The sequence below is a fragment of the Lipophrys pholis genome (genome assembly GCF_963383615.2).
Source record: "Lipophrys pholis genome assembly, chromosome: 1".
NCBI classification, from domain to species: domain Eukaryota; kingdom Metazoa; phylum Chordata; class Actinopteri; order Blenniiformes; family Blenniidae; genus Lipophrys; species Lipophrys pholis.
This window is the reverse complement of record NC_137635.1, coordinates 13,349,158-13,369,872: the sequence shown is the minus strand read 5'-3', so window position 1 is coordinate 13,369,872 and position 20,715 is coordinate 13,349,158. Positions and strand designations below refer to the sequence as shown.

At 41.7% G+C, this 20,715-nt stretch overlaps 4 protein-coding genes across 5 annotated transcripts; all 4 read left to right on the top strand.

Annotated features, from left to right (window-relative positions):
- The first annotated feature begins 2,246 nt into the window (after positions 1-2,246).
- On the top strand, positions 2,247-4,996 carry LOC308118205 (uncharacterized protein). The gene is made up of 2 exons (XM_080477518.1): positions 2,247-2,562; positions 3,687-4,996. Exons 1-2 carry the CDS (start codon positions 2,442-2,444, stop codon positions 4,601-4,603), a joined length of 1,038 nt encoding a protein of 345 aa, XP_080333644.1. The 5' UTR covers positions 2,247-2,441; the 3' UTR covers positions 4,604-4,996.
- A 1,235-nt stretch (positions 4,997-6,231) lies between these two features.
- LOC308123817 (uncharacterized protein) lies at positions 6,232-8,632 on the top strand. The gene is made up of 2 exons (XM_080486511.1): positions 6,232-6,375; positions 7,297-8,632. The coding sequence occupies exons 1-2, from the start codon at positions 6,255-6,257 to the stop codon at positions 8,394-8,396; spliced, it is 1,221 nt and encodes a 406-aa protein (XP_080342637.1). The 5' UTR covers positions 6,232-6,254; the 3' UTR covers positions 8,397-8,632.
- A 906-nt stretch (positions 8,633-9,538) lies between these two features.
- LOC308112139 (uncharacterized protein) lies at positions 9,539-12,296 on the top strand. The gene is made up of 2 exons (XM_080467391.1): positions 9,539-10,027; positions 10,110-12,296. The coding sequence occupies exons 1-2, from the start codon at positions 9,785-9,787 to the stop codon at positions 12,114-12,116; spliced, it is 2,250 nt and encodes a 749-aa protein (XP_080323517.1). The 5' UTR covers positions 9,539-9,784; the 3' UTR covers positions 12,117-12,296.
- Positions 12,297-16,255: 3,959 nt separating this feature from the next.
- Positions 16,256-19,640, top strand: lrrc59 (leucine rich repeat containing 59). 2 transcript variants are annotated; one of them, XM_080463246.1, is made up of 8 exons: positions 16,256-16,408; positions 16,500-16,609; positions 16,777-16,836; positions 17,754-17,912; positions 18,111-18,215; positions 18,289-18,361; positions 18,814-19,005; positions 19,101-19,640. In XM_080463246.1, exons 2-8 carry the CDS (start codon positions 16,508-16,510, stop codon positions 19,379-19,381), a joined length of 972 nt encoding a protein of 323 aa, XP_080319372.1. In that variant the 5' UTR covers positions 16,256-16,408; positions 16,500-16,507; the 3' UTR covers positions 19,382-19,640. The 2 variants fall into 2 exon arrangements, with proteins under 2 accessions (XP_080319372.1, XP_080319371.1); XM_080463245.1 differs by having other exon boundaries at positions 19,098-19,640.
- The last annotated feature ends 1,075 nt before the right edge of the window (positions 19,641-20,715 follow it).

Sequence of the window (20,715 nt, the reverse complement as noted above, 5' to 3'; positions counted from 1 at the left end):
TTTTTCCATCAGGATGACTTCCTATCAGTTTTCGTTTCAGCTCTAGCATTGTTAGTAATCTAACAAACAAAAAGATTTCAAGGGCTAACTTGAATATTGGATTTTTCTCATGGGAAGCTGGACTGCACTTTGTAACCTCTTGATGAATGCAGGATCCATGGTCAACCTCAAATGTCACTAAAGAGAAAGCAACCAGACTGCGGTACCTGGTCAGCCTCTCTGGCTCTGTCTTCAACCGGTTCAGCTCCAACTTCTCAGATCAAACATTCATGGAGACTCTGGAGACATGTTCCTCAAGAGTCCATGAAATACAATGTGGTGTGCCACAAGGCTCAATCTTGGGCTCCTTGCTTTTTAATTTAAACATGCTCCGACTTGGGAATATCATCAGGAGACATGGTATCAAGTTTCAACAGTTATGTGTTTTAGATAGATAGATAGATAGATAGATGGATAGATAGATAGATAGATAGATAGATAGATAGATAGATAGATAGATAGATAGATAGATAGATAGATAGATAGATAGATAGATAGATAGATAGATAGATAGATAGATAGATAGATAGATAGATAGATAGTAGGAACACATCACATATAATCAATATAATCATCCACATATAAAGATATTTTGCAGTGTAGGAGGCAGAGATTCTTGTGTTTTAGTGAGGATTCCGGTGGGCAGAAGTAGATACATTATAGAGTCTGATGGGACTGGGAAGGAACGATTTCCTGAAGTGTTCATTCAGACAGCGAAGCTGGATAAGTCTGTGGCTGAAGCTGCTCTTCAGGTTATAGAGTGTTTCATGCAGTGGATGGGAGACATTGTACATGATTGTAAGCAACTTTGCCGATAGTCGGTCTTCAGACACCTCCTGCAGAGAGGCGAGTTTCGAGCCCACAACTGACCTGGCCTTTTTGATCAGTTTGTTAAAATCCCAGATGTTGGAGATTGTTTCTTCAAAAATAGCATCTCACACTTCCATTTACTCTTATTATACAGCCACATGTGTGCTGAAGAGGACCAGAAGCAGTGATTTGGCTGATTCTTAGACGTATCTTTCTGTATGTCTTCTAATCACCTTTGGTGAAGAGAAGAAAGTGGAGGGTTGTGGGGGGTTATGAGGGGTGAGTGGACAGGACTGAATGATGTAACATAAAGTCCTCCTTTTAAAGAGGACTTTATGTTACATTTTACTGTAACAAGAAGTGCTCCATAAAAAAGATTTATTGGTGGTTTGGTGGAGAGTTTATCAATGAGTCAGAGTATCTAAATGTGGAATAAATTTTTTTCAGGATCAGAGTAAATGTTTGTGAAAAGAAGATTCTTTCTTACTCATGTACATCTATTTCAATTCCCTTGTTGCACAAGCAGACATACGTAGTTTGAAAGCAACAGATTTATTTGGCTTCTTCTGAAATCCGTCCAGTTCTCAGTAATCAACCTGCATAATGATAGTAGTTACATGCGTGGTTTACATTTCTGTCTTTCTGCAAACACCCAGCAGCTGTTAGTGATTATAGAAAAGGCTCCCTGGATCCGCAGGGACAACAGGCGCTGTACATAAAAGAGAAAACAGAAACAGACTTTTTTTTATCATTCAAAAAATAAAAAGTTGCAAAGAAAAAAGAGAGGAACCAAAAATTTTCTAGAGTGGTCAGAAGGGAGAACAACTTCATGGACTGAGGAGGAGTCGGCTGAGGAGATAATCAGCAGGTTTCCTCTCATTAGAGTTCTTGTGAAGAGGGAAGATGGGGAGGAGGACCTTGAGTCATCAATTTGATCTGAACAGCAGCTGAATTAACCAACTGAAAACAGGACGTCATGTGGAAGAGAAATTTACAGTCAAACACTGGTGGAAAGGATTCAAACTGGTCAGACAGAAATTATGTTATATGGCAGGAACCTTTTTTAGATTCTGGAGCTGTAACGAAAGAAAAGTGAGAATAGTTTGGAGGTTTAGAGATACACATCAGTGTGCAAACGGGAGAAACCATGGATTTATATACTGCATGTCTATGGGAGAAACAGGAGAGAGAGCTGCAGTTCATCATAGTGACCAGATGGTGAAACAGAGTTTTACTGATGTTTTTACAATTCTAAACACGTTTTAGTCCGTTTTTCTTATTTATTTATTTTTTGAAATATACAATATGAATTATTTTATAATAAAATAGATTAAATGTGTTTTTTTTAAGTTATCAACGTGATAAAAACCATTGACGGAGACTTTAGGTGTCCATGCAGAATCCTGATGAAAAAGATGATGAAGGGTTCCGTGTGAGTCCTTCCTCCCACAGATGAAATGACAGACTGGGATTAAGATGAAAGGACAGCGGCACACACAGATTATGAGTCGTGTTCGGTCGAGGTTTTAATCATTCCCGGATCCTCTTCGACGACTCCCAGTCATCCCGTTTATAAAAGAAGTGTGGACGCCATGAATGAAGTGAATTATTTTCAGCAATACGCGTCTGAAAATCTGCATTTGGAGGTGAAACAGGAGATTAAACGTCTTGGTGCCTGTCAGCTGCAAGATAATGCTTCAAACCAGACTGATGGTAAGAGAAAAAGAAGATATTTGATGTCTACTGGAGGATTAAAGAAAGCGAAGCTTGATAATCGTGTGTGGGCGGTTATTAAGATTGAATAAACTGTGGGAATGCAACATTCACACACAAATGCTGCTTAAACAAATGGAAAGATAATCTGAACCCTTATTCCGGTAATATTATGTTCTATTAATCTTTAAAAGAATTATCTTTACAAAATAAAATGTTTGAGTTTGTGCTACCCGGGCGATTTTTAGTGAAGGACGCTATTTTTGTAGCTCATTCTACTTAATGTTCCATTTCATTTGAAAATGACTGCTTGGATATTTATTTAAAGTAACTTTGTTTTTTGTTTTGTTTTTTACCATGCGAAGATTTAAAAAGTAACATCGGCTAAAACTGTTATTATAGCGGAACTTTTACATCCCAGTGTAGCGTCCGGATGGTTTATAGCGGCGCACACAGGGACTTTCTTTGTAGTTCTTCAAAGTTCAAATTTAGGCCAAGATTTAGTGTTCGGGAGTGGAATCTTGTCTGTGTTCCGTCTCTTCGATAATAATGCAAATATTCTACCCTCTGCTTTTCGTTCTATTAAATTAAATTAAAATAATAATTTACTTCTAAACAATGCCACCCTATCATTTCCCCCAACCGTCAAAATATCCACTCTAATTTAAAACTGCACAATAAGACGAGACCTATCTCAATCTTCATCTAACATTCTCAATTTTACGATTTATTACTAAAAAAGGATGCCGAAAAGTTTTTTGTTTTTTTCTCTCCAAGTTTCCTCTGGCCCCAAAAGGGAAAGAGGTTCACTTTATGATGTATATCCTTCTGCTGAATTTTTGAGACATTTAGATGACAACAGTTACTCTTAACCTGACAAAGATTGTATAGCTGATGGTTTTGCAAATGTTTTATACCTGAAAAAATCGATTCATGATCTGGCGATTAATACAATTTTTAATTACTGGAAAATTTGATATACACAAAAATAGATATAGAAAAACTAAACAAAAAGTTCTCTCTTTTTATATGGGCTTTTGTCACTATTTTTCATCTTTGAAATGTCTGGAGAAAAAAATCTTGCAAAACTGCGCAATAGTCGACGTGTTGTATGTTGTGTGCAGGCATCCAGCAGCTGATTGTTATCAAAGAAGAGGCTTCCTGGAAACCCTGTCAGGACCAGGAGGATGTGGACATTAAGGAGGAACCAGAAGAACCTGAAATCATTCAGGAGGAAGAAAATATTCATGATCTGAAGGAGGAGGAGGAGGACGAGGAGGAGGAGGAGATTGATGATGATGATGATTATGATGAGGAGGAGGATGTCAGCAGGCTGTCAGTCATCCGTGTTATCATAAAGAGTGAGGACGATGAGGAAGTACCTAAGTCTCGAGCGGAGGCTTCAACCAGCAGCTCAGCTGAACGGGTGAAAACCAGACGTGATGTAGGCGACGGCAAAGGAGTCAAGAACAAACGTCCTGGCAGACGTTCAAAGTCAAACACAGCTGGAAAAGATTCAGACTCTGCTGAGACTGAAGTCAGTGTTGAAGATGAAAACGAGTGGCAGAAGCCTTTGTCTGAAAGCGGCCAAGCATCACAGACGGGCGAGCAACACGGAGGTAAATTATTCAGCTGTGATGTTTGTGGCCAGCAGCTCACCCAGCTGGGAAGCCTGAAGGCACACATGAGGGTCCACACGGGAGAGAAGCCCTTCGTTTGTGATTTCTGTGGGAAAAAGTTCACCGTGCAGGGAGACCTGAAGAGACACACCCGGGTGCACACCGGGGAGAAGCCCTTCAGCTGTGACATCTGCGGTAAAAGCTTTCGGCACCAGTGCAATCTGAAAACACACACCAGGGTGCACACAGGTGAGAAACCTTTTGACTGTGACTTCTGTGGGAAAAGCTTCACGCAGCGGGTGAATCTGAAGAGACATATGAGAGTGCACACGGGGGAGAAACCATTCGAATGTGGACTTTGTTCCAAGACATTCAACCGGAAAACGTACCTTAAAAAACACATGCGAGTCCATTTAAATTAAAAATGTCTTGTCTTTTGTCTTTTCCCCCCTTCAAACTCGACGTGGACATTTTGTCATTCTGGTGCTGAATAACCGACATTTTTTGTATATGTGTGTACTTCCATTGTATTTATTTTTTAGTATTGATGCTTTCGCCACTTTGTAGTTTATTCTACTGAAAAGAATCTGCTGAATATAAATCATCCTATGCAAATTGATTATATGATTATTTATTTAAAATATGGATGTAATCCAATAGTTTCAGGCTGATTGCCTGTGTTGCAGTTTCCTCATATTGTCACCAGAATTCAATGAACCACAAAATGCATTCTATTTCTTTGACTTTTACAGTTTTATGTAGTCTTTAGGCAGTCTTTATTTTACTTTTGAGAACAATGTCCGATTTTCCTGCTGAAAAAGGCTCCTGTCATTCTTTGGACACACACACCCACACACACACCGCACACGCACGATTTTGTTCCAGAAATCATCTGGAATTGCTTCGAGACCCTTTGGGAGATGAGGTCAGGGTTTTATCCACTGAGGATCTACAGGGAGCTTTTGAGGCGAACATGGAAGAGTTACAAGGTGAATTTTCACTTCTTGGAAGTCTCACTTCAGCATCTCTTTCCATACACAGAAATAACTGATTGGATTACTTTTCTATTTCATGACTTATAGCGAAGCTTAACGTCTATTTTGTCCTCATTAACACTTCTTATATTCAGCTATATTGAAAATGCACACGAGTCAATGTTAGTATATGAAGGGCTAAGCAGTGACAGAAAATAATAAAATTACCAGAAAACAAAAAGCACGATTTACAGAGTCCCAAGCATTTTGATGTATTTATAACAGGATCTGTCAGAATTCATAACATCATTACTGAACAACACGGAAGAGAACTCGGGAGAAAAAGCCTGTTGTGCAAAAATAATACAAAATGTGATGAATTTGGCTCCTAAGATAACAATGAATGATTATAATATGAATACTTGGAAAAAATATATAGGCCAGTATTATTTGATATATAATAACCTTCCTATCACATCATATGACCAGCGACCAAATAAACACTCTTGTGTTGCAGATGACTCTGAGTTACCAGTCCCAGACAGCAGTACAGAGGAGCAGCGCTAAAAGATCACAAATAAACTTGCCTCTCCTCTCCATTTTTTTTTAAAGATTTGTTTAAATTATATAGTAATTATCTTCATGCTATCAACCTAAATGGCACAGAGTCATGACTTGTTTATAAGTTATGGCACTAGAGACATTATCTTGTAAACCTAAATATTGTGTTCATTTCTTCACCTTGTCAAAGTTATCACTCTTTTTAAGCCGAGTCTTGCATGAATGTGTTGTAGTTTCCCAAACTGACCACAAGATGTCAGTAGCCTAATCAGCGTTTGGAACCTTTTTCCCGTTTTAAATTTAGTGTTTGAATAAAAATAAACCTCCTCCCAATATATTAACACGTATCGGTTGAGAATAAAACCGTTTTAGATTTAAATGAATATAGAATGTAAACACACAGATGCCGGTGTTGCTGTGGTGGTTACGATGGGGACGGAGGATATAGGTGCTCGTGCAGATTCCTGATTGAAAATAGAAATAATAAATAAATAAATCTCCCCGCTTGAGTCCAGAAGAAGGAGGAGAAGGAGACACTATGAACGAAGTGGATTATTTACAGCAACACGAAACCGAGACTCTGCACTTAGACGAGAAACAGGAGATTAAACCTTCGGGCGTTTGTCGTCATCAGGATAATACTGGAAACCAAACTGCTGGTAAGATGCACATTGAATTAAATGTCTTCACTGACAGCTGCTTTAGCTAGAACAGAATAAGCACACATGGCATTAAAATGAAGGACTTTCGTGGATTTGCTGGATTATTTCTTTGTTGTCTGAGGCTGTGGGTTGCGCCCATTGAAACTTTGCCAAATCTCCATCTCTGATTCCAAACTGCCCATTCTGCTGCTGTTTGACTGGATGACTGAAATCTCATGTTATGGATATTTAACTCATCAATCATGTAACCTGGGGACTATATTCACCCAGTGCCATGATTAGGTTGTATTTTTAGGTGTTTTGCAGTGAATATGTAATTCTATTCATGTTTTAAATTTACACTGGGCTCAGGCAGCTGGGAAATGTGTTGGACGCAAAAATCCAACCTCCATGTTGGAAATGTGTACATGACAACAACCAACTCTTCAAATCAATTGATTAAAATTAGTTTGGAAGGTATAAATAACCTTGAGGGACATACTCTGCTTAAAATAGTCAATAGTTGTTAAAAAAAAACACTGCCTTCCCATTTAGTATGGCAGTAAGAAACAGACTGCTCAAGTGGGAAATTCAGACTTTGGCATCATTCAGAGAGACTTTCTAACAATATTCACACCTTTCACTCTGCATTTTAAAGCCAGTACAGTTATGCTTCTAATAGAATTATTTTTTGTATCCACATTTGTTTCCAATACAAAATGCCACATGCTATTCTTTTATGTGCTTTAATTATTATTTTTTTTGTTTAGACAATTGAGACATTTCAGAGTGTGGTTCATCCCGAACACTTAAATTGCTGAAATTTGGATTCAGAAATTAAAAAAAAAAATTATGATGAAGCAATTTTAAAGCTCAGAGTGAATTTACTTAAAGCAACATCTTCATATTTTTGAACATGTGTTTTACTTTTGCCTGCAGATTTTCAGCAACTGTTGGTGGTTAAAGAAGAGGCTCCATGGATCCACAGTGAAGAGCAGCAGGACCTGCACATAAAGGAAGAACCAGAAGATCTTCAGATCAATCAGGAGAGAGAACAACTTCATGGAATCACAGAAAATCTAGAAGAAGAGGAGGAGGAGGAGGAGGAGGAGGATGACGAATGCAACAGGTTTTCACTCTTTCATGTTATTGTGAAGAGTGAAGATGAGGTGGAGGAGGAGGAAGAGGAGGAAGCGGAATTCTCTCAGCCTCAAAGCGAGCCTCCAACCAGCAGCTTAGCTGCACAGATTCAAACTGGAGGGTGTATAGAGGACTGCGACGGGGCCAGTAACACAGAACCTAAGAGACATTTACTATTAAATACTGATAGGAAGGATGCAGACTCCTCTGAGACGGATGATGACGATGAATGGCAGGGACCTTTGTCAGAATCCTGTGCTGAGACTAAAATCAGTGGTCGGGTCCACTCAGGAGACAAACCCTTTGTTTGTGACTTCTGTAGTAAAGGATTCACCATACCGGGAGATCTGAAGAGACACACCAGGGTGCACACCGGGGAAAAGCCCTTCAGTTGTGATGTTTGTGGTAAAAGCTTCCAGCATCAGTGGAATCTGAAAACACACACCAGGGTGCACACAGGTGAGAAACCTTTTGACTGTGACCACTGTGGAAAGAGCTTCACTCAGCGTGTCGATCTGAAGAGACACATGAGGGTGCACACGGGAGAGAAACCGTTTGTTTGTGACTTCTGTGGATTAAAGTTCACCGGGCAGGGAGATCTGAAAAGGCATATCCGGATCCACACCGGAGAGAAGCCGTTCAGCTGTGATGTTTGTGGTACGAGTTTCAGGCACCAGTGTAACCTGAAAACACACATGAGGGTCCACACGGGTGAGAAGCCTTTTGACTGTGCGTTCTGTGGGAAGAGCTTTACCAGACAAGTAGACCTGAGGAGACACATGAGGGTCCACACTGGGGAGAAAGCACCTGGTGGGGGTGTGAAACAACCTGCTGCTGTCTCAATCAACAAATCAATTAACACAGAGGAAGCGGACTTACAAAGAAACCCAAATCCCTGATGCTGTTGGTCTTAAATACATTTTTAATGCCTGCAGAAAGGACTACAATGGGGATAAGCTATAAAGCAATAACTCTACTCGTTGTAACTTTATTTTAAATATTGATGTACTTTTCTGAGGATAATGTATTAAAATGGTGTGAAAAGTGCAACTTTTAAATCACAAGTTGTTTTGTAAGTGCACTTGACATTTTAGACACCATCACAAATAAAGAAGCTGTTGTGATGTGGTATGGCAACTTCGCCTGTTTCTTTTGTGATGATGCTGCAGAGCAGCCTGGACTGAGAATTGTGGCGATCGTCGGGGAAACCCCTCAGGTAAATCCTTGAACAGGGCCAAAATGTGATGAACTCTTCTACCACAAATATAAACTGAAGAAAAAGTCCCATTGAATGTGGTTATGTTTCCCTGCACTGTGTATTCATGTCTGGGCTGTACTTGGCCAATCACATGGAGCCAGATGCCCACTGGATAGATGTGAGAAGGTGAGGTCACAAGGTCACGACCCAGCCACAGCCAGGGATTACTGCCTCTATGATGCATGTGTGAATCAGTGCACACTAACAAGAATATAACCTGCTGTTTTCTTACTTTTGACCCCACAAGCTGACAGTTTGCTGTTTTCTCCTGCAGTGACTCCACATTAACACTTACCTGTGGTTTGGTTGTTGTTATAATCACAAGGCACACCTTTAATCTCCACTTTCTCTTCTGAATACACTCTTATCTTTGCCCTCACCTCGTTGTTTTTTTAATATATATATATATATATATATATATCTCAGATGCAGGTTCGGTCCACGTGAGCTGGTAGTCGGATTTTATTATTCTATGTTGAATCACGCTGACTACAATATTATTATTGACGTGTTTGAGATGCTGTGTAAAACATTTCTATTCCGCTTAGATGACTGTGTTTTGAACAGGCATTTGTTCGGGCAGCATTTGTTTTATTTTACATAATTGAGCGCTAAGCGGGGTGACAGATACAAATATCTTTAATAAAACACACTAATAATCTACTAAAACAAAACCAGATAAACGATAACAAATGAGCAGTCATAACGAAATAATAACACGTTGTTACTGTTAGTAAGTGGTTACTATGGCGACGAAGCGTATAGGTGCCTGCGCAGATTCCTGCTTAAAAAAAATGTTAAGAGGGCGACGTACTGATCGCCCTGCTCAAATAATGAATCATTAATCAACGCACATATTGGCCGATCGCGCAAGTATGGGTCATTCGCGCACTGCTTTTGGTTGATGAGCGCAAATAATCAATCGATCGCGCAGTGCAATTTATCAATCTAAAATACCTTAAGCAAACTGATCATTTCAACTGCTAGGTGCTACTAGTAAGGCTGCTACATATCCAACAACTACTCATCATGGAAGAACTTGCCTTCAAACAACGCGTGCAGTGTCTTGCTGATGAACTTGGAGCATCTCCCAGGACCTCCTTGCTCTCAGAAGAGAGGTACAACTCCATTATCCAACACCTGCAGCATCCACAAGAGTGGGTTGATCCATACTTAAAACACTGGGTAAAGAAGAGGGAGTTTCAACTCGTGGATCTCCCACAACTTGGACTTAGCCAGGTTCTTGTCGTGCCCAATGACAACAAAAATAAGGTAGATATTACACCATAAATGTAAATAAAATAAATAATATTTACATCATATTATATTGAAATATTATTTTTTGTTTCAATAGGATGACAGTGACTCTCTGTATCTGCGTGTCCTTCACTCCGGGAACGTTGTCAACATCATCCACAACATCCACTCCAAGGAACTGAAACACAGCGGGTACAAGAGGGTCCTGCAGTGTGCTCAGCGCCAGTACTTTGGAATCTTCCGCCGTTTAGTCCAGGAGTACTGTAACAACTGCCCAACATGCAGGCTGAAGCAGCCTGAAGTCATTAAGCCTCCCCCCCGACTCATCGTTGAGGACGGCTTCTTGGCCCGAGTGCAAGTGGACCTGATCGACATGTGTCATTGTCCGGATGGAGACTACAAGTACATCGCCCATTTCATGGACCACTTTTCAAAGTTTCACATTCTGTTTCCCCTCAAGCAGAAGTCAGCGCTGGAGGTGGCCCAGATGATTGAAGAGCGTGTCTTGGCCTACCTCGGCCCACCGAAGATATTCCACAGCAACAACGGCAGGGAGTTTGTCAACCAGTTCATCAGGGCTTTGTCCGACTCCTGGGGAGGCAACGTCACCTTCGTCAATGGCAGACAGCTTCGCTCTCAGTCTCAGGGATGCGTCAAGCGTGGGAACCGAGTTGTGGAACAGAAACTTGCAGCGATGAAGGCCAACAGTGACAACACCAGCGACCACTACCCCTGGGCATCTTGGCTTCCAAGAATCATGTTCGCCATGAACAGGCAGCGATATGACACCATTGGGGATTCACCCTACACAGTCGTCTTTGGCATGAACCCACCATCTGGCATCTTCCCAGGAGCAGCAGCCTGCGTTGACGAAGAGGCCTTGGAGCACCAGCCAGCTTCTAAACCAAAGTCAGTGTCTGATCAGCCCACATCAACACAGCCACCCAGACCACTAGTCACTGGTGCAGGAATAGAAATCCCAGCATCACCAAAGATACAAGCATATTACACAGAATTAAAGATGGACAGGGATGATGACAGCAGGGCCTCACCTTCAGCTCCATGGATCCACAGTGAAGAGCAGCAGGACCTGCACATGAAGGAGGAACCAGAAGATCTCCAGATCAAACAGGAGGGAGAACAACTTCATGGACTCACAGACAATCAAGAAGAAGAGGAGGAGGAGGATGACAAGTGCAGCAGGTTTTCACTCTTTCATGTTGTTGTGAAGAGTGAAGATGAGGTGGAGGAGGAGGAAGAGGAGAAAGCTGAGTCCTCTCAGACTCCAAGCGAGCCTCCAACCAGCAGCTTAGCTGTACCATTAAAAACCGTAGAGGACTGCGACGGGACCAGTAACACAGAACCTAAGAGACATTTACTATTAAATACTGATAGGAAGGATGCAGACTCCTCTGAGACGGATGATGATGATGAATGGCAGGGACCTTTGTCAGAATCTTGTGCTGAGACTAAAATCCGTGGTCGGGTCCACTCAGGAGAGAAACACTTGGTTTGTGACTTCTATGATAAAGGATTCACCATACCGGGAGATCTGAAGAGACACACCAGGGTGCACACTGGGAAAAGGCCCTTCAGTTGTGATGTTTGTGGTAAAAGCTTCCAGCATCAGTGGAATCTGAAAACACACACCAGGGTGCACACAGGTGAGAGACCTTTTGACTGTGACCACTGTGAGAAGAGCTTCATGCATCGGATCGATCTGAAGAGACACATGACGGTGCACACGGGAGAGAAACCGTTTGTTTGTGATCTCTGTGGATTTAAGTTCATCCGGCAGGGAGATCTGAAGAGGCACATTCAGATCCACACCGGAGAGAAGCCGTTCAGCTGTGATGTTTGCGGTACGCGCTTCAGGCACCAGGGCAACCTGAGAACACACATGAGGATTCACACGGGTGAGAAGCCTTTTAACTGTGCGTTCTGTGGGAAGAGCTTCATCAGACAGACGGGCCTGAGGAGACACATGAGGGTCCACACGAGGACGAAAGCCTCCGGTGGGGGTGTGAAACAACCTGCTGCTGTCTCGACCAACAAATCGATTAACACGGAGGATGTGGACTTACAAAGAAACCCAAATCCCTGATGCTGTTGGTCTTGAATACATTTTTAATGCCTGCAGAAAGGACTACAATGGGGATAAGCTATAAAGCAATAACTCTACTCATTGTAACTTTATTATAAATATTGATGTACTTTTCTGAGGATAATGTATTACAATTGTTTGTAAAGTGCAACTTTTAAATCATAAATTTATTGAGTTGTTTTTTAAGTGCACTTAACATATTCATTTATAGTAGCTGTGACAAACATCGAGCTGCTGGATCAATGTGCAACCTACGTATGTGCTTTCAGCCACATCAACGTGTTTGTTTTTCAGATGAAGAGGATTTTCAAACATTTTTTTATAACCATCATCCAGCTGCTTAATCCATGATTTTATACTGGACCAAGGGGCCCCTACATTTTTCAGTGTTGAAGGAGAAGAAGAAAATTCATATCTGCAAGACCTGCTTTAAGGTTCCAGGGTTGTCTCAGTACTCTGGTGCTGCGCACCAACATGGACTGGGAACTGTGGAAACCGTCAAGGCAACCGCTCTGGTAAATTCTCAATCACAGCCAAACTGTGATGAACTCTTCTTCAAGTGTGTCACTCTGCAGTCTTTGCCAGCGTTTTGTCACATATTCCCAGGGATGAATGTGTTATTCTTCTTGTTTAATGTTTAAACTCTATATGACATGACATATATATACTGTATATACACACTATTATTTATGTTTTAGCACTGTTGTACATGCTTAATGTTGTAAAAATATTAATATTACTAATATATTAAGATCTATTTTTCAGTCGAAGCCATTAATAAAAGTCTCAGCACTGTGGCTTTGATCAAGTATGCGACAAGTTTCCACAGATCTCACTCTTGTTTGTGCAGCACATTCCACTGATACTCCACTGGACTGAGATCTAGGGGATATCAGGGCTCACAATTGATGTGTTTTTTCTACTCAAATTCCTGAACCATTTTCGTCTGTGCTTCAGTGGTCAAGATCCTGCTGGAAGAGACCACTTCCAACAGGAAATACCGCATTAATGTAAGAGAAAGAGCCTCCGTGTTCAACATCTGCTTCAGGCTCACAAGGAGGAACAAAAAAACTTGAATTCAACTAAAAAATAAAACTGGCAAGAAGTGGGTTTGGATTAGGGAGGCAGTTACCGTAGGAACATAGGCAGTTGCTATGGCAACTGACCCAGACTGCTGCTTTTAAGCTTAGGAGTAAAAAGAAACTGGATTATGTTCAAGACTCCTTCTTCTTCTTTCAGCCTGAACTGTTAGCCTGAGTCCATGCGAAGTGACAATTTCTGACGTGGAAAGATTTAAAAATCACAGACAGGAGTGGAAACTTAATGACACAGCCCAGCAAAAATACAAAGACACATTTTCAAACACTCCTTCATGTCTTTGGTGCGTGGGAACACAATATTTACACTAGGTAATGAAGAAATTCAAATTTTCCTGAATAGATTAAAGAAAAAACACAATATTTCTTTCACATGTCGACCCTTGTGTGCAACTTGAACCATCCATCCATCCAGCCATCCATCCATCCATCCATTTTCTCCCGCTTATCCGTTTCCGGGTCACGGGGGTGGCAGTCTGAGCACTGCCACCCAGATCACATAGCACCAATTAAGAACCTTCCTGCAGGTGGTGAGCCCACGGGAAACCTGAACCGTGCATTCAAAACTTTTTATTAAAGAAGTGGAAATGGAAAGACTTAGGAAATCTAACTTTGGCAGGCAGAAGAGGTCAATGCAGTATCGATGCATTTAATTCTTTCTGAAGAGGAAGTTTTCTTAGAGTAAACAAACTCACTAAAGCCTGAGTCTGACTTTGACTCAACATTCTTCAATTCAGCACACAAAAATACTATAGTTACACAAGAAAGCAGATTTTAAAAATATATATTTCAAAAGGAAATACAAAAAAGACATGAACATCAGGCAGGATAGTAATTCTTTAGTGTTTTTGTCCCAACCCTGCAGGTGTGGAGTTGTGGGCCCTCATGTGTCTCTTCAGATTTCCCTGTTGGGTGAATCTTTCCCTATAAACCTGAAGGGTTTCTCTCCTGTATGAACTCTTGAAACGAGTCTTCTGGCTGAACCTCTTTCCACAAACGCTGCACTCAAACGGCCTCTCTCCGGCGTGGACCCTCATGCGGGTCACAAAATGCGTCTTGCGGCTGAACCTTTTTCCCACAAACCTCACAGAAAGGTCTTTGTCTCGTGTGGACCCTCGTGTGCGACTGAAAATGTGCAATGTGACTAAAGTTCATCCTGCAGACGTCGCAGTGGAAATGCTTAAGGCCGGTGTGGATCAAGGCGTGCCGACCCAGATCACCCTGACGCATGAACCTTTTACTACAAAAGCCACATTCGAAGGGCTTCTCCCCGATGTGCCTGGTCCTGTGCGTGGAAAGATGTCGCTGCTGATTGAACCTCTTGCCACAGTCCATCACGGTCTTCACTTTCAGGTTTCGCATCTGACAAAGGCTCCTGCCACTCCTCATCCTCCTCTTCCTCGGGAACACTGCTGAGTGGATACCTGCTGCTGTCTTCTTTCAGTCTTTCCACACTAGTCAGCACCTCTTCTGGTTCCTCCTTCAAGTGGACAAGCTCCGGGTCCTGCTGGTCCAGAATGGCGCTCCATTCAAGGGGAACTTCTTTTAACCACCACATCTGCAGATAACACTGACACACACATGTGCACATTACAATGATCCAATGATATAACTCTGAGGGATGCAGAACATTGGAGCTATAATTTATATAATTAAGTGACAAAAGCAAAAAGGGACCAAAGAGTAATAACACTCAAAAATGTTCAAAATATTATTCATACTCAATTCTTCATTTAAAATGTATTGTCACTAATGTAAATCTGTCAAACTTATGATAGCTTTCACTTCCAAAGGCTGTAACAACACCGTCTAGGGTTGGCAACCAAATCTTTCATTCTCAGAATATAGGAACTCTAGAATTCAACACTTTAACACTCACCTGTGGTCTCGTTGATGTTACATTCCTGATGCACACCTTGAATCTCCACGGTGTCTTCTGAGGACACACTCCCTGTTTCCCTCGGTTGAGAATAATCCATTGTTCATTGTTGTTTTTCTACTTTAAAGTCAGCTGCAGGTCCGGTCCACATGAGCTAACAGTCGCATTTTATTATGTGACATTGACTCGTGCTGACTACATTATTATTGACTATAGTCCGCATATTTAGGTCTTTGACTCTGTGTTTTGAACAGGCATCTGTTTGGTCAGCCTTTATTTTTATTTTACTTTCTTCAGCGTTAAACACGGTGACAGTGATAGATGTGAATATCTTCGGTAAAACACACACACACAAAAACACATGATCAAACTAACAATCACAATGAAACGAAACTTTAATAACTCGTTACGATTATTACGTGGTTACTATGGCGACGAAGCATATAGGTGTCTGCGCAGATTCCTGCTAAATAAAGAAGTAAAACGCCACATAAAGATAATATAAACACCATGTACAACTCGGCTTCCAGGAGCAGTAACATATTAATGTATAATTAATTTAATACACGTTTAATCTGAAAAGAGGAGAAAAAATAACTTCACGAACCACTGTTTTAGAAGAGGTGTATATATAGTATGTTAAGATTTAACACTAAGTCATTAAATTTCAATGTAGATGCAAAACACTTACTACATCATCATCATCATACCGAGAAGACATCCAATAGAACTGTAGTGAACTATTCACTACAGTTCTATTGGATGCCTGTTAGTCTGAGAGGAGGACAGAAGTAGGTTTCCAGATACAAATATGATTAAAGAGTAACCTTTTGGCAAGTAAACGTATTTACTCTGATACCAAACATTCTCATGTCAGTATGTTTCCATAGCATTACCACAGTATGCAGACATTCAGTTCACAAGCCATTTGACATTTTAATAAAGACGCACCTAGTGGTTGAAAGAGGGTAAGAGGTTTTCTGCTGAGATTCCTTCAGGTCCATGTGTCAACAAGCCCAGCGTGTTGAGATTGGGGAAGTTACAATTAATCACAGTCAATATGCAGTAAATTGAAGTTTAATGAGTTGAATAAGCTGCGTGTAGTCATCCCCCCCTGCAGGCGGCGCTGTGGCAGCAGCCTCTCCTCTCTGTGCCTCAATCTGTGACGTGGATTTTCATTGAGGCAGTCCGAGCTGCCACAAACACACAAACTGCAGCTTTTCACAGCTCTTCTCGGCTTTTCCCAACACATTTCAACACATTTCAAAGTTGGACGCGTCGTCTGGACGAGCCTTTCTTCTCAGCTTCCCTTCGAGGTGAGCGGATCTATTTAAAGAAGATGAGTTACAAACTGTTGGAGGTCTGACTGGAGGCATGCTGGTGTGTCTCCGTGTTTTCTGTCCTCAGACTTCAAGATGAGTAAAAACAGCAAAGTGTTGAACCTGAAGGATAAAGTGAGCGGGAATGAGGCGGATCTGAGCCTGTGTAACCTCACCGAGGTGCCAGTCAGAGAGCTGGTGAGATACTTTTCAATCTGGAGATGTTTCTCCCACTTTGGCTGTTCAGATCAAACACCAGGTTTCAGCTAAACTGGTCATTGTCACATTTGTTTAGGCAGAGACTGTTGTACATAATCGGACTACAGTGCATCATTCCTCATATTGTGTTTTATCGTTGTGAACAGGCTTTATTCCCGAAAGCAACTGTTGTGGATCTGTCTTGTAACAACATCACCTCCCTGCCTGTAAGTATCAAACTTTACCAGATTATTGGAAAACACCTGACAACAAGTTAAACAACAAACAGCAGATTGAAGATGATGTAATTGCTGATTTTAACAAGCTGAGTAGGTCCATTTCAATTTATGGGGAAAAAAAATAAAGACATTAGGCAACATTTTTCATTTGTTGAAGGCAGTTGATTAACATAACTACATAGGACTCGGCGTCTTCTTCATCCCAAGTGAAATACAAGCCTAGTCCTAACTTGTCAATGGGAGATTTAATGTGTAAAGCTGCCCCAGGGGAAAAAAAAAAAGGTTTGTACTCACTAATCTAGATCAAATATATTGGACAAATAGCCACGCCACTTGTCGGCTCTCTCCTGCAGATTTAAGCTAAACAAGAGCAATCAGAGATTTCTGACGTCTGCCAAAGGTTGACCTGTACTCAGAAAAATAAATAAAAAAATTCCGGATCGCCTTCAAATTTTAATGGTCTCTTCCATGGCTTAATATCTATCAGTGGTGACAATTTTGACAAAATCTGTTCAGTAGTTTTGAGGTACTCTTGCTAACAGACAAACAAATATACGCAGATGATTTAATTACGTCCTTAACAGACGTAATTACCATACGTACACACTTTACTTTGCTTCTCATATATGTAGAAGCAGTGCCAACGCTCTTCCTCCTCATGCCTTCAAATTAAAACTTTCCTCCAAAAACAGTGTAACTTTGTCGCCTCTTGATATTTTCTCTACTATTAACTCATTAGTAAAGGTCAGTCGGAGGAGTGGCTGGCTGACATCAGGATCAGATTTTTCAAAGGACTAAAACACCTTTTCTCGCCTTCTATGATTTGATTTTGAAGCCCCTTCAGGGTCCTCATCGACATCTACTGAAGCTGATGTGTCTGATTTGCTTGGATTTCCTTCACACAGCCAGAGTTCTGCAACCTGACTCACTTGGTGAAGGTGGACCTGAGTAAGAACCAGCTGACGTGTCTCCCGGATGACTTGGGAAACCTGGTCAACCTTCAACATCTGGACCTGTACAACAACAAGCTGACCGTCCTGCCCGCCAGCTTGTCCCACCTCCGGGTGCGTGCTCGCGTTACGTGAACGAGCGTTTCTGATGCAGAAAAGGCGGCTCTACGAGCCATACCAGATCCTTTCTAATAATTATTTATCACTTCATATCGCCGTAGTAATCCTAGCCAAGTCATAGTTCTGCAGTTCCAGCTGAGTGTGACACGGTTTTACAGACTCCTTCAACTCTCTTTGTGTTTCTGTGCTCAGAATCTGAAGTGGCTGGATCTGAAAGACAACCCGCTGGAGCCCGGCTTGGCCAAGGCAGCAGGAGACTGTCTGGATGAGAAGCAGTGCAAACAGTGCGCAGTGAAGGTAACGGAGCAGTGCACCTTGGGAGATTTCATATCAATGCGGTCGTCTATAAAAGCATGTCCTGTTGTTCCAGGTTCTGCAGCACACCAGAGCCATCCAGGAGGAGGTGGACCGCGTACGAGAGAAACGGCTCCTGAGAGAGAAAGGTGGGAATCAGAGCAATGAAATAACAGTCAAAATGAAGCCGACTGAGATTAATCACTGAAACTCAACTGGGGTGAATCATTAGTTATAATTTTCTCATTTCATATATTTTTGTGATGAACATTGTTTGTGTTGCATACGAAGGTCAACGTAAGTCTCAATGGTTCTTTATCAAAGTCAAAATGTTCCAAGGAAGGAATCAAGCTGTTTCATTGCTGATTTGTAGATTTATAATTTTTTTGATTGAAAATCGGTGATGCCTCATGTTTTTCTTTATAAAACGAACTATAAACATTCCTTGCTTCTGCTTAAGAGGCTTACGATTATATAAAGGTCTTAATACAGTGATTCCCAACCAGAGAAGCCCGCCATGGTGGGGGGGTCTTATCGGACACCAGTCAAAAGAGGAAGGTTGTACGCCTGATGAAACAATTAACAACATTTCATTCATCAGAACTGGACAGGAAGCGGGAGGTGAAGCTGAGGGAGCGGGAGGCCCGGGAGAAGGAGGCTCGTAAGCGGGAGAAGGCCGAGGAAAAGGAGAAGAGGAGGAAAGAGTACAACGCCCAGATGGCTGCCCTGGCTGCGCAGGAGCAACAGAAGAAGAAGAGCGAAGAGAAGAAGAAGAAGAATGGCCAGGCGGCAGGTGGGTGTGACCGATATGCAAGTTTAACTTTGAGGATTGATTTAAAAAAAAAAAAAAAAAGTTTGGTCACCTCAGTGTTCTGCTCATTCCAGCAGATAAAAGGGTGAAGGTGGAATCGGCGCCCAAACCTCGGCGTTCTCTCTGCGGCCTTCTGTTCAAGCTCCTCCTCCTCTCACTCCTGGGACTGGCCGGAGTCGCGGCCGCCTGCCGGCTGACCGACCTGCGGCGGGAGGCGGTCTGCGTGCCAGTCAACGTGGCGGTGGACGACGGCCTGTCCTGGGCCAGAGTGCAGGAGGGCGTGGTCAGACAGCTGCTGCAGAACCTGTCGTCTGCAGCCCGAGAGCTGCTCGACTCCGCACAAACCTCCAAGAACTAGCCGCAGGTTTCCCGCCGTCACCCGAGAATCCGGGGATTTTTAAAAGAGAAAGAAATCATGAATTTCCTTGCATCCCCTCGTCCTGTTTGTGGAGGTGAAGAGACGGGACGATGGAACGAAGGAGGGGACAGACGTGTTCAAATCATTAAATTCCTATGGAATTGTTGTCGCTCTTGTATCCTCTTTGTACTTTGCCTGTTTTTAAAAAAAAAACTAAAAAAAAACTAACCATCTTAAATGTCTCGCCGGTGCCCGCCGAGCTGCAGCCGCCTGCTTTGTGTTCCACATGGGTTTGACATGTTCAGTGACGTGGGCCGGCACAACAACAACACAAAGATGCAGGAGATGATTTAAAAACATGACTTTGTTCGCTTAAAAGCCACTTTATTGACTCTCTCAAAGGATACTGTGATTTATCCAGTAAATATTTGATTTATTTCTTTCTTAATTTTAGCCCGGAGAGAGAAGGTGTTTGGTTCAGCCATCAAAATTAAAAAAAAAAAAAAAAAAGTCTTCCAATCCTCTTCAATTTGTAATTAAATACAACAACGTACAAAGGTGGCGTCCTCTATTTTCAAATGTTGATAATTCAACTTAAAATTATGCACGTTCTTAGTTTTCAGTCGAAATGTTTTTAACTTTCAAATCCTACAAGTTGGAGCCTTCGATAGTCCCACATCGGCCATGTGTAAATGTGCCAATCATTTTGGATGTTTTAACCATAGAACTGAAGTTTCTTCCCCAACCTCTCCGCTGTATTTCACTTTCAGATGCATTTTCCCCCCGTTTAGCCAATTTCATCAGTCTTTAATTTCTGCTGAATGTTACTGTAAATATGAATGACCCTTTCCAACAGTTAAAAAGCACCAAGTTTCTTTATAACTTCTTTAAAAACTCCATATGGAATTTAACAACAGGATTTAATCCAGACTTTGATGGAGAAGCACCAGCAGTTACTTTTGACCAGATTGAATCGTCTTCTTGCTTATCGTCAGAGAAAATCGGCCCTTTGCTGCTCTGGTTTTTTGTATCGCTTCACTGAAACGCCGTCCGCATCATTAAATGGCTCTGCACTGCACCGACTGATTCTTGTGTTTTTACAACGGCGGGTCGATTCCAGGCGGGCGGTCTGGGATTGGAAACCAATCGGGACGCGTTTGAGGAAAGACGAGACAAATGTGTTAATCGTAGCGTTGCTGTGATTAATCTTCATTAGCTGTGCACAGAAAGTAGAAAAGAGGCAGCCTAGTGTATAACCTCTTCCTCTGTCGCTTCAGAATCAGAACATAAATTAGATCCAAAAGACTTTTCGTCTAATTTGGTCAATTAAAAAA

Bases quoted from the DNA above. Each gene is read 5' to 3' on its own strand.
- LOC308118205 (XM_080477518.1), top strand. From the start codon at position 2,442: ATGAATGAAGTGAATTATTTTCAGCAATACGCGTCTGAAAATCTGCAT. The intron at 2,563-3,686 runs GTAAGAGAAAAA...TGTTGTGTGCAG, and splicing joins TGCTTCAAACCAGACTGATG to GCATCCAGCAGCTGATTGTT.
- LOC308123817 (XM_080486511.1), top strand. From the start codon at position 6,255: ATGAACGAAGTGGATTATTTACAGCAACACGAAACCGAGACTCTGCAC. The intron at 6,376-7,296 runs GTAAGATGCACA...TTTTGCCTGCAG, and splicing joins TACTGGAAACCAAACTGCTG to ATTTTCAGCAACTGTTGGTG.
- LOC308112139 (XM_080467391.1), top strand. From the start codon at position 9,785: ATGGAAGAACTTGCCTTCAAACAACGCGTGCAGTGTCTTGCTGATGAA. The intron at 10,028-10,109 runs GTAGATATTACA...TTGTTTCAATAG, and splicing joins CCAATGACAACAAAAATAAG to GATGACAGTGACTCTCTGTA.
- lrrc59 (XM_080463245.1), top strand. From the start codon at position 16,508: ATGAGTAAAAACAGCAAAGTGTTGAACCTGAAGGATAAAGTGAGCGGG. The intron at 16,610-16,776 runs GTGAGATACTTT...CGTTGTGAACAG, and splicing joins AGGTGCCAGTCAGAGAGCTG to GCTTTATTCCCGAAAGCAAC. The intron at 19,006-19,097 runs GTGGGTGTGACC...TGCTCATTCCAG, and splicing joins GAAGAATGGCCAGGCGGCAG to CAGATAAAAGGGTGAAGGTG.